Source organism: Elgaria multicarinata, chromosome 10 (assembly GCF_023053635.1).
Source record: "Elgaria multicarinata webbii isolate HBS135686 ecotype San Diego chromosome 10, rElgMul1.1.pri, whole genome shotgun sequence".
NCBI classification, from domain to species: domain Eukaryota; kingdom Metazoa; phylum Chordata; class Lepidosauria; order Squamata; family Anguidae; genus Elgaria; species Elgaria multicarinata.
In genome coordinates, this window is record NC_086180.1 from 13,265,651 (window position 1) to 13,278,311 (window position 12,661).

At 44.9% G+C, this 12,661-nt stretch overlaps 1 protein-coding gene across 2 annotated transcripts in view; it reads left to right on the top strand.

Moving 5' to 3' along the window:
* SEPTIN11 (septin 11) overlaps positions 1–12,661 on the top strand; it is a 106,667-nt gene that overhangs the window by 41,654 nt on the left and 52,352 nt on the right. For both annotated transcript variants that reach the window (XM_063135292.1, XM_063135291.1), the window contains exons 2-3: positions 2,076–2,190; positions 12,446–12,641. In XM_063135292.1, the coding sequence (XP_062991362.1) occupies positions 2,076–2,190; positions 12,446–12,641 (311 nt within the window). The remainder of the gene's footprint in view (positions 1–2,075; positions 2,191–12,445; positions 12,642–12,661) is intronic.

Genomic DNA, 12,661 nt, shown 5'->3' on the forward strand with positions numbered 1-12,661 from the left:
CGCCTTACAGCTTTGTTTTTTTATTCCTAAAAAGCAGACTGATTAATCAGTGGCTGCATTTGAGGATTCTTCAGAATGAGCTGCATGCTGGTGCACATAGCCTGCTCACTTGTACTTAGATAAATGAACCAGAAACTGAAAGCTTGCCATGTCATCCAGACCTGGGAACCTGTCTTCTTTCTCCTAAACAAGCCAGGATTCATAAGCCAAGAACAAAACCTGGTTTGTGATCCTGACTCATAAAGGGAGCATCAAGCCAGGATCCTGGCTTTGGATGATGTAGTAATATTTTGATTTCCAGTTAGTTTGCCTGCTTGAGATAACAGGAGGAGTCAAGTGGGGGTGAGAAAATGGGCTCCTGCAGCTGTTTCACAATCCAGAACAGGGAGGTTTGAGCATATAACACTGATTCTGGCCCGCTTGCATTGGCTGCCTATATGTTTCCGAGCCCAATTCAAGGTGCTGGTTTTAACCTATAAAGCCCTACATGGCTTGGGACCACAATACCTGATGGAATGGCTCTCCCGACATGAACCTACCTGTACACTGCACTCAACATCTAAGGTCCTCCTCCGAGGGAAGCTTGGAGGATGGCAACAAGGGAGAGGGCCTTTTCAGTGGTGGCCCCCCGACTGTGGAATGATCTTCCCAATGAGGCTCGCCTGGCACCAACATTGTTATCTTTTCGGCGCCAGGTCAAGACTTTTCTCTTCTCCCAGGCATTTTAACAGCATTTAACAACGTTAAGTTTGTTTTTAATGGACCCCAGAATTGTTGTTTTTAAATGGATACTGTTGTTTTTATACTGTTTTTTATGTTTTTGATGGTTTTTAAATTTTGTATACTTTTAATGTTTACTATTTTTAATTGTTGTAAACCGCCCAGAGAGCTTTGGCTGTGGGGCGGTATATAAATGTAATAAAATAAATAAATAAATAAATAAATAAAAATCTTGGCTTACTCTCCAGTGTGAACACACTCCCATCCCCCTCTATATGTATAACTTGCTTGGTTTTGAAGATTTTTATACTACCCTTCATTCAAAGGAACACGTAACCATTTTAATAGTGTATTTAGGAACTTCGGGATCTGCTTTCAACTGGGTCAATTTGTCCATCTATCTCAACATTGTCTACTCTGACTGGGCACTCCCGGGTCTCAGTACACTTTTCGCATCATCTGCTCTCTTATCTTTCTAAGTAGAGACAGCTGGCATTGAACCTGGGACTTTTTGCCATGGAAAGCAGACACTCTCTACCACTGAGCTAAAGTCCCTCCCCAAATTATTTGCTGAATCAATAAATGTACATAAAGTTACCTATTTGAAAAGCAGTGCTATTTCTCTCTGTCTCCATGATGGGTGTGCATGTTGCTTCGAGTAAATCAGGTGAAATTTGGCTTTCTAAAAGACTTCAAACATTTCTCTTTGGAATTTCAGAATGATGACTTGAAAACGTCTGGGATTTACTGTGACTTTTTCAAAGGAAGCAACTTCAGCATGGAGCTTCTGCCATGTGATGTTGTTCCGGGGTCAACCCAGGGGCGGAGCCTGGTGGACGGCAACCAGTCAAAAAAACTCCCCCTCCCCCTCCCCGATGGGCACAGAGTTCCTGAGGAGCTCCGTGCCTCATGCCCGGTCCCCAGCTCCTCACAGTTACTTGCGAGGAGCTGGGACAAAACTGGGACAACAGTCCACACCTCCCACGGTCTCCAGATCATCCCAAGACCGTGGGAAAAGTCAGGATAAAAGTGGTGCCTGTTATCCGAGGGAAAAGGAGGGATCGTCCCTCCCTGCTCCCGGGGTCTCCTGTGCATCATGTGGACGTACAGGAATGATCCCGGGGCGATCCCCAGGATAAACACCCGTCTAGTTATGCCCTCTGTCTAACCATAGGGCCAGCCTTGGTGTTGAACTTCCTTAGGGAGCATGTTCTACAACCAGACGGAAACCACTGAGAAGGCCTTGTCTGTTGTAGTACTCTCTGTCTCCATGATGGGTGTGCATGTTGCTTCGAGTAAATCAGATGAAATTCGGCTTTCTAAAAGCCTTCAAACATTTCTCTTTGGAATTTCAGAATGATGACCTGCGAAACCTGTCCCTGTCAGGCCATGTGGGTTTTGACAGTCTCCCTGATCAGCTGGTCAACAAGTCAACTTCCCAGGGTTTCTGCTTCAACATCCTTTGTGTTGGTAAGTGATGCAACATGTAGGGCGTAGTGATGCAATATCCCTCCTCCTCCCTGCTAGCAGGCATAAGACTGGAATGTTTTAATAGGAAATGCTCAGCCTTTTACATATTTCTGTAGTGCTAAAAACCCAGCAAAGCTCTTTCTAGGTTTTAAGACTTGAAACTTTAAAAACTGAACTACAGCTGAGTGAAAAAAGTTGCTAGATTCTGAACTGGCTTTTCTCAGACTTTCCTGCAACAGTGTTCCAGTACACTGGGCAGGCATTCCCCTTCTTCCCCTGGGATAACTCTGTTGTTATTCCACTAGTATGCCTCCCAATCCTTTTGCCCCGTCAGTTAGGGATGGGTCATGCTTCCAAGGCCATTTTAATACTTCTGGGCTCCAGTATACTTGTTAGCCGCACTGGAAACTCTGTTTGGGGAATCCCATTCTGTCCTTGAGGCCCACATTCCAAATAGTTGATGCCATTGCTCATATATTGGCAAAGAAAAGGGAAGGATCAATGGAACATGGAGTTCCCTGCTCTAACAGGCATAGAGTGACAGAGGCCTTAGCTAGAATTAAGGTTTATCCCAGGATCGTCCCAGGGTTGTCCTTGCCTGCTCCCGGGATATCCTGTGTGTCATTTACATGAACAGGGATGACCCCGGGATAAACCTTAGGATAAACCCCAAGGCCATAGTGACTTAGGGCTCAATCCTATGCATGTTTAGACAGAAAAAAAGTCCCACAACTCCCAGCATGCTAGAAATTGTGGGACTTTCCCCCCCTGTCTAAACGTGCATAGGATTGAGCCCCTAATTATTTTAAATCATCCTCCAATCCCTAGCACTAGAGATCTCGCTTATATGCACAATTTTAGAAGATCACAGAATCATAGGATAGTATAAGGCCATCAAGCCCAACCGCCTGCTCGATACAGGATACCTGTATTAAAGGATACCTGTCCATCTGCATCTTGAATGCCTCTAGTGTGGGAGAGACCACCACCTCCCTAGGGAATTCTGCCCCCCAAAAAGTCAAATTCTATGACTGGGAGACTGATAAATATATATGGGGAAAACCGCACAGTCGCTGTGGATCGGCGCTGCATCTGTTAGATGATGCAAGCGCAGTTTCACGGCCACTGTGGGGCTTCCCTGCGATGCTGTGATTTGAAAACGTCTGAATTTACCATGACTTTTTCAAAGGAAGCAACTTCAGCATGGGGCTTCTGCCATGTGACGTCATTCCGGGGCCAATCCGGGGTCAACCCAGGGGCGGAGCCTGGTGGAAGTTGACCAGTCATTGGTTGCCTTCCACCAGGAAGAGGGCAGGGGTGGCTCTGGGACCAGGATGGCTGCCCAGAACCCCCGTGCTCCCTCCTCGGTGGTGGGAGTACCTGATGACACCCCAGGAGAGGGAAAACGTGGGGTTGAAGCCAAACCTGCATTGTGAAGGCAGCCCCCCTGTATAAATTATGCAAAGTTGCATGTTTTTTCTTCTGCAATGTTTGCTACTTCCCATGATTTAGAACACAGTCCTATGCATGCCTATTCAGAACTGAGTATCATTGAGTTCAATGGAACTTACGTCCAAGAAACTGGGGGCTCATGTACACCAAGCAGATATTCCACTATGAAAGTGGTATGAAAGCGGTATATAAAATGCAGGAGTCACACTACTGCTTTAAAGTGGTATAGAAGTGCACTGACCACTGTTGGGGCACATGACACATATCATATACTACAACTTCCAAACCACTTTCATAGGGTTATATCCTGCTTGGTGTAGCTGTGTAATGGGCCCCACCAGTTGACAGTGCACTTCAATACCACTAAAAAGTAGGGGTGTGCACGGACCCCCCGCTCCGCTTCACTTGCAGATCCGCCATTTTCCGGATCGGGCCGCTCCGCCCCGCCCCCGCTCCGCCCACTTCCGCTCCGCTCCGCCCGGAGCTCCGGATCCGGAGCTCCGTTTCCCCCCCCCATAGGCTTGCATTGAAAGCTAAAAAATTATACAACTTTTTTTCTGTTCAAGTTAGAAACCTCATGTTTGGCACCATGACACCTCATGGGGATATACACACGCACGCCAAGTTTCAAAGCAATCCCATCATCCCCTGATTTTTGGGGAATTTTTGAAAATCGGGCACCCCACACACAACATCCCTGCGAGGTGGGCAGGGGAGGAGGGAGGGAAGGCAGGCAGGCATGCAGCTGGCATTTCTGGGGGCATAAGGAAGTGAGCCAAGGATAAGCCAGTAATGCATATAAAATGGAATAAATCAATCAATAAACAAAGGAGGGGTGGAATTAAAAGCAGCAGTGTTGCTCAATAAACAGCAAGAAGAATTTTTTTAAAAAGGCTATATCTGTCTTTTACCAGCAATAGGGGGACGTGCCCATGGGGAGGGGGAAGTAGCTGCCAGTTCAAGACACTGACAGCCACCAACAGCTCTGAGAAGAAGTAAAACGCTCACTTCGACTCATAACAGGCATTGCTCCACCACTGAAAAGTGACCATTCACTTCAACTCATGATAGGCATTGCTCCACCGTTTTACTCTCTTTGGAAGGCTCTAATGGCCTTCCAGTGCAGGAGAGAGTGGGGGCACGTCCACGATGAGATGCCCTAGGGGAGCTCATCCCCTTGCACCACATCGATTCAGTTGTTCACCAAGGTTAGGGTGGGGAGCAGTGCTGTGTTTCTATCTCTTATTCTTGGCTTAGTATATGATTTCAGGTTGTGTTTGTGCATTTGGTGGGGCTACTGTGTTAAAAAACACGGGGAAAAGCCCGTTCAGATGAAGAAAGAGAAGTTTCCCAGAATCCCAAGTTACCTGTTTTGCCTATGCCCTCCTCCAACTTTGGGATCATCATGACCGGGAGCTGACTCTGCCCCTCAGCCCTTTGAAAAAGGTATTTTTCCCGCCGATTTTTTAAAAACGTCTAGCCCGCGACCCGTACGATGCAGAAAGTTGAGAGTGGTCTCAAAATGACCCCCATCCACGACTCTCTGTGCACAAGAATTTTCAGAATGATAGCTTAAACCCCCCCCAGTTATCCCCGATTCTTTCCCTCAATGCAATCCTATGGGCGAAACGCCGTTTGAGCCGCGCGGTTGACCCGATTTTTACAAAAATATAGCCCGCGACCCGTACGATGCAGAAAGTTGAGAGTGGTCTCAAAATGACCCCCATCCACGACTCTCTGTGCACAAGAATTTTCAGAATGATAGCTTAAACCCCCCCCAGTTATCCCCGATTCTTTCCCTCAATGCAATCCTATGGGCGAAAAGCCGAAAACGCCGTTTGAGCCGCGCGGTTGACCCGATTTTCACAAAAATATAGCACGCGACCCAGACAACGCAGAGAGGTGAGAGTGGTCTCAAAATGACCCCCATCCACGACTCTCTGTGCACAAGAATTTTCAGAATGATAGCTTCAAAAACAACGTAGTTATGCGCGATTATTTGCTGCAATGCAATCCTATGGCGAAATGTTTTCAAGATGGCGACCGGAGCGCTCCGCCTGAACTAGGAGCTCCGAAAAATGGGCGCTTCTCTTCGCCTTGCTTCTAGGGGGTCCGCGGTCCGCTCCTACTCCGCCTCTGGGTAAGGCGGAGCAGGCCAATCCGCTACTGCTTCTACGCTCCTAATCGGAGCGGAGCACATCCCTACTAAAAAGCAGTAGTGTGGCTCCTGCCTTTTATATACCGCTTTTATACCACTTTCATAGTGGAATATTCTGCTTGGTGTAGATGAGCCCTGGGTATAGGATTGCATCCTTATTTTGTTTTTGCTCATTCTGGGAGTGGCAGGGACACTGATTTGGCATCTGAGATTACAGCAGGCATTGCCTTCACACACACACACACACACCCTAACTTCTTTGGCTAGAAACTTGCTTTACTTTATTTTTAAAAGGAATTTCAACAAGCTGGTTCTTACATTAGCTATCACATCTTATGCTTTCCCCATGAAATACTGTGGGATCGTGGGATCCACACAGTTTTGCCTTTTGAGGCTCAGGAGTTAACTCTCTTGCAGAGTGCGTCCAAAGCTCTCCGGAGTCTCCAAATCAAATTTATCTGTGGAATGCAAAGGGGGGGGAGTCTGCCGCCTCTCCTTTGACTTCCCTTGAGGATTAATATTTTCATATCCCTCAAATTAAAAAAAAAGGGGATGGGGAGAATGATGCAGTGAAACCACAGCAAGCTGTGCAACAAAGTGGTTTCTAAAAAACGGTACAAGTGCGAGACCTTTCCTTTTGCACTGAAAGGCTTTTCTGTATGTGCGAAAATGAAACAGTTGATCTCTGCACTTACTTTGGCAGGGCCAAGCTATTCCCATTGCTGCCTGTTTATATGAAATCCAGCTTGTTTTTACAATGAAACTTTAGTAGGCAGCTTCATTTGTTTCTTTTTAAAGAGAAAATGTTGACGGGAGTTTTATTGTATTTTTTAAAAAAGGTAGCCTGCGGAGCACAAATTTCTCACTTGCTGATGTCCACAGCTGGTTCCCAAGGCTTGAATTCCATTTTCGCCCCCAAGTCGGGGTATGGAATGCTTCTGGTGGTTCTGCATAGATCTGTGTCCTGATTGGAGTCTACTAGGAGAAGAGCCTTCAGTGTGGTGGCCCCCTTTTTATGGAACTCCCTGCCTCTGGAGCTCAGTCAGGCACCAACACTGTGTTGTTTTCAGTGACTCCTGAAAACATCTTTATTTCTAGACTGACCAGCCACAGTTTTATCAGTGTTCTTTTTTTTAATAATATTTTTTTAATGTGGAGTTTTATTCTTTTATTTTCTTACCTATTTATTTATTTATTACATTTCTATACTGCCCAATAGCCGGAACTCTCTGGGCGGTTCACAAAAATTAAAAACATTCAAAGTATAAAACAACAGTATAAAACCATAATATAAAATACAATATCTTTTATTCAGTGCTCTGGAATCTGTCTAGATGTGGAGCAGTACATAAATGCTATAAATAAATAAATAGAATTAAAGAATCATAGTATAGTAGAGTTGGAAGGAGCCTATAAGGCCATCGAGTCCAACCCCCCACCCCTGCTCAATGCAGGAATCCACCTTAAAGCATCCCTGACAGATGGTTGTCCAGCTGCCTCTTGAATGCCTCTAGTGTGGGAGAGCCCACGACCTCTCTAGGTAACTGATTCCATTGTTATGCTGCTCTAACAGTCAGGGAGTTTTTCCTGATGTCCAGCTGGAATCTGGCTTCCTGTAACTTGAGCCCGTTATTCCGTGTCCTGCACTCTGGGATGATTGAGAAGAGATCCTGGCCCTCATCTGTGTGACAGCCTTTTAAGTATTTGAAGAGTGCTATCATGTATCCCCTCAATCTTCTCTTCTCCAGACTAAACCTGCCCAGTTCTTTCAGTCTCTCTCATAGGGCTTTGTTTCCAGACCCCTGACCATCCTCGTTGCCCTCCTCTGAACACGCTCCAGCTTGTCTGCATCCTTCTTGAAGTGTCCTTCTTGAATCTTTCTTGAATTGGGCTAGGGGAACTAGCAAGGCACATGACTTTCCATTTACTAGGAGGAAGCCATTTAAGACACAGCAGAAGACTTTTGGCTGAAGACAGCAAGCATCTTAAGAAGCAAGCTGGCATAAGTTAGTTGTTTTCTCTCTGCCATGGATAATTTATTTATTTATTTATTGACTTGATGCAAGTTCAGTAATGTAGCCATGGGGCATAGCTACATATGGGGCATAATTCAATGGCAGAAAGTTGCCATGCAGAGGTCCTAACTTCATTCCCTAGTATCCCTGTCATGTTAAATCAAGGGTGTGCAACTTGTGGCCATACAGATATTTGGCCTACAACTCACATCTGTCCTAGCCAGCAGAACCAAGGAAAAGAGATCATGGGAGTTGTAGGTCAGTACATTTGGGGGACTACAATTCCCCCCTCCCAAGTCTTAAAGGAGAGAGTCCTAGGTGGGCCAAGCCCAGCACCAGACAGCTTCCTATGCACTTTTCACTGCCTCCAAAAAATAAACTAGAGCTATCTGTCAATTACAGACTTCCCAATCATCTGTTCTTAGTTTGTTATGGCTGCAGTCTTAAGCACTCTTACTAGGGAGTAATCCCCATTGAATATAGTGGGACAGACTTCCTAGTAAATATGCATAGGGTTTCAGTGAAATAAATTTGCATAACCCTTTTTTATGAATGGCAACAGTGCCATACTGTTCCTTTCATGTCCTAATGGAAGACCTTCCAAAGACATCTGGCTAGCCATTGCTGGAATCATTCGATAGACCTTTGGTCTTATTCAGCAGGACTCCCCCTCCTCCTCTTAGCTTCTTGCCAAAACCTTGCTATCAGTGCCTTACTGAAGGAAACATGTGATGACTTCATGACTGAAGCAACAAAACCTACCACTTGTCATTAGAGGCGAAGGCCACCTTTTAATTGTTATTTTTCTTTATTCCCCTCTTTTAGGATAACACACCAAATAGCTGCAAAAAGTAAACCAATGTGCCTTTGCACTCTCAGTCCCACTGATTAAAATGTGCTTTTCTCTATTAAATTTGGAGCCCTCCCATCAATTACCAGCTAAACTGATTGAGGTTACAACCCCAGTGCTAATCAACAGATTTTTTCCTCTCTTGTCTAAAGGCAACAGAGTAGAACTAGCATGCCAGTTGATTTCCTTGTCCAAAAATGTGACTCTCCTGTGGGAAGGCAAGATGCACTGCATGACCTGGTTTGCACGTTAGGGTAGGTCATGGATTAATTAACCCATGAATTGCCAGGCATGAGTAGGAGCAAGTGAGCGAGCTGACCATTTTCATGTCCATTTTACAATCCATGATTGCCTCTGTCTCATGACATCCCAATTCAAACAAGCTGGGTTGTTTAGGGGTCAAATAATGATTTGTTCTTGGGTTAATTTTGGATTGTGTAATTTCTAAACAACCCAGTGGGCCTGGGTTTGGATGTCATGAGAGCAACCCATGATTGGGGCGATTGTAGGTTGTAAAATGAAAATGAGAGTGTGACAGAGGTCTGTCATTCCCACTCATACTTGGGAAAGCCATGAATTGTTGTCACATGTGAACCATGTGTGTGAGAATGAATGCAACACTCCAGACTATATCATATATTTCTGGAGTTCTCTTGGGCTGCAGAACCCAGTGTGCTAGGTTGTAGTGTTTGACTTAGCAGTTCTCTAACAAATTGTACTCTAGAGTTTGGGATATTTTTGTTTTGTTTTGTTCTATACTGCAGACTGTGTTGTCGATATAGCCACATTGGTAAATCTCTAAGCAATGCATCCCAACTGTTCCATGGCTCTATTATTAACGGGGAAGGCTGCACTCATGATATTTGCTAAACATCTGGCCCTTTAAAGCTGCTTCTTTGCTCTGGCAAGGGGAGAGCTGGCAGCTGCAAGCAGGCTTGGGAGGGGGAAAGTGTGGGAGGAAAGTGGAATCAAGGTGATAATTCAAGGAATATAGTGGAAAAAGGAAGCAAGCCTCTCTCTCTCTCTCTCTCTCTCTCTCTCTCTCTCTCGTTCTCTCTTTGTCTGTCTGTGCCAGTGACTAGGATAGAAAAATAGAAGCTGCACAACTACTTTGGATGTGACTATTTTATTTGCAGGCTTGTTATGCCAATTGTGTAGATGGCACTTTATGGCATAAGCAAAAAACAAATACTTGCCCTAAAGTAAAAATGCTCTAAAAGTTGTGACCATATAGATCAGACGCCACAACTTGGTTCCCTCCAGACTACAGTTACCATCATCCCTATTGGCTATGCTGGGCATTGCAGTCCGACACTTCTGGAGTGACCTAGGTTGGAGAAGGCTGATAGAGAGAGAACAGGGGGAGGAAAGATGAAAAAGGGCGCTCCTCTTTTATATGCGTGGGATGTGAGGTCAAAGAGAGCCCTATTAGCACTAAGTTGTAGTAGGAGGCCACAACTGAGTGGTAATATTTTGTCTGCATAACATCCTAGGTTTTATCCAGTGCTTAACTTTGAGGAAATGGTAAAAGGGCACACATATGTCTGGAAACCATCCCCTAATAATCACTGGTGTCTGGGGACAGACCTGATCTTAGGGTAACCCTATGGAAAGGAGGACAGGGCTCCTGTATCTTTAACAGTTGCATAGAAAAGGGAATTTCAGCAGGGGTCATTTGTATGCATGCAGCACCTGGTGAAATTTCCTCTTCATTACAACAGTTAAAACTGCAGGAGCCCTGCCCTCCTTTCTATCTGGTCACTCTAGTGTAGCTCCTGCAGCTTTAACTGTTGTGATGAAGAGCGAATTTCACCAGGTGCTGCATGCATACAAAAGATACCTGCTGAAATTTCCTTTTCAATACAACTGTTAAAGATACAGGAGCCCTGTCCTCCTATCCATATGGTCACCCTACCTGATCTACACAAGCAGTAGAATGAGGTGATCCAGGAATTTTTGTTTGGAAGGACTGTGAGCTCAGTACTGAAAAAAAAAGTTTTTCTGAGCCATATGCAGAGGGACACCCTGTTCCTCAATTCCACAAGGTGTATGTCTGCCCTAAGTCCATTTTTGCATCTGAATCTATTTGGTGGACCTTGTAGTTATAGTAAAAAACAAAGTAGTTCCCAGAAGCTGGAAATCTTGCCCTCTAGTGAGGGCTGGGTTTTGTTTAAGGGCACGGCTTATTTCTCTCTGATTTCCAAAGCACTCATTCGTTCCCTACACAAGACTGGCTTTCAGTTTGAGGATGTTTTGGTTAAACGACTTTTCGGTTTATGTTGAATTAAGATTCAGCAACAAAATGTTTACTCTGTAATGATCAGGCATGCTGCAATAGGGAGTTTAGCTGAAGTGCCTTTTGTTCCTAGCAGACTTTCCAAAGTACAATTTGTGTGTGGTTTTACAGTGATTGTGCAGAATGAATTTCTAGCAATTACATAACTTAGGTGGGTGCAATATTTGGCTGTAACTTAATTTAAGTTCTTAAGTTCAGAATGACATGACAGGAGCATGCAAATTATATGTGTCCATACATCCGTCTGTTGGTTCTAATCAAAGAGGTTTTGCAGGTTTTGGAAGCAGTACAAAAACCTTCACACCTGTTTACCAGATAGAAAGTAAGATGAGTGTGTATCCCGTAAACAGCAGCCTCTCTCTGAAAAAAAAAAAGGTGTCTCTCTCCAGCCTATAAGTATTTCTTTCCAATTTTATCTTTTGTAAGCCAAAAGTAAGCCCTACAAGTGAACACAGGTCAACACAGCTCATGGGGTGTGATTTCAGAAAGACTGTCATGCTATGTTTAGAATGAATGAATGTCGTGGGACATTTGGATGGAAGGTGGAATATGGGTAGCAGCCAAATAAGATAAAGGCAGGTAGTTATCTCTAAGTCGCTTGTTCTGGTAATTAGAATCTAACCTAGTAAACATAAGGCACAGTCTAAACATTGCACTCTAAGTTAACTATACTAGGTTAGTGCAGCCAAGTACAGCTTCCTGTGGTAAACTCACAAGTAGGACCTGAGTGCAATAGCACTCATGTTCCTCAGCAGTTGGTATACATAGGTATACTACTTCCACCTGGGAGGAGTTTCTAACTCTGCATAGCTAGCAATAGGTCCGGAGCCTTCTCTCTAAACCCCTCCAATTGAGGTGTGCGAAGGGTAAGTGTGAAGCAGCGTAATGGCCTCTTAGAAGAACTCACCTACAGAGGATGGGGCAAGGACCATTGAGGTTTTGTGGATGAGGTTTTCTGCTTGTGTAAGCACACATCTGTAGGGCATCTTTGCTTTATGTCCACAACTTGGGAGCAACCTTGGCATGCAATACCTGTAAAGGGATAATCATCCCTGATCCTGAGCCATGCTTGACAAAGAGGAGGTTAAAGTCATGAGACTTCGCTTAGGCCCTTTCTACACATAGGGTTTATCCCGGGAAAATGGAGGGATCATCCCTGCCTGCTCCCGGGAACCTCTGTGTGACATTTGGATGCACAGGGATGATCCCCGGACGATCCCAGGAAAAAAGGCAGGCGTAGAAACAGCCATAGTTAGTTCAGGATTTGATTGAGGGTCTGTCCTGAAAATACTATAAATTAATTTAGTAGACCGTGGAATCTCATTCCGAGGCAATTCTTGCCCTACCTGATCTTTGTAATTTTTGAATTCTTAGGTCTCCTTTTAAGTAAACAACCAGCTCTAAATACCAGGCAGAAAGTGAGAGTAGGAGGTTGCAGATGGCTGTGGGTTTCTCAGGCTCTTAATCTGGGTGTGTTTCTTCAGGGGAAACTGGCATTGGCAAATCAACGCTCATGGACACCCTGTTCAACACAAAGTTTGAAAGCGACCCGGCCACTCACAATGAGCCTGGTGTGCGGTTGAAAGCAAGAAGTTATGAACTTCAGGAGAGCAATGTCCGTCTGAAGCTGACGATTGTTGATACCGTGGGATTCGGAGACCAGATCAATAAAGATGACAGGTAACTACACTAAAGTTGCT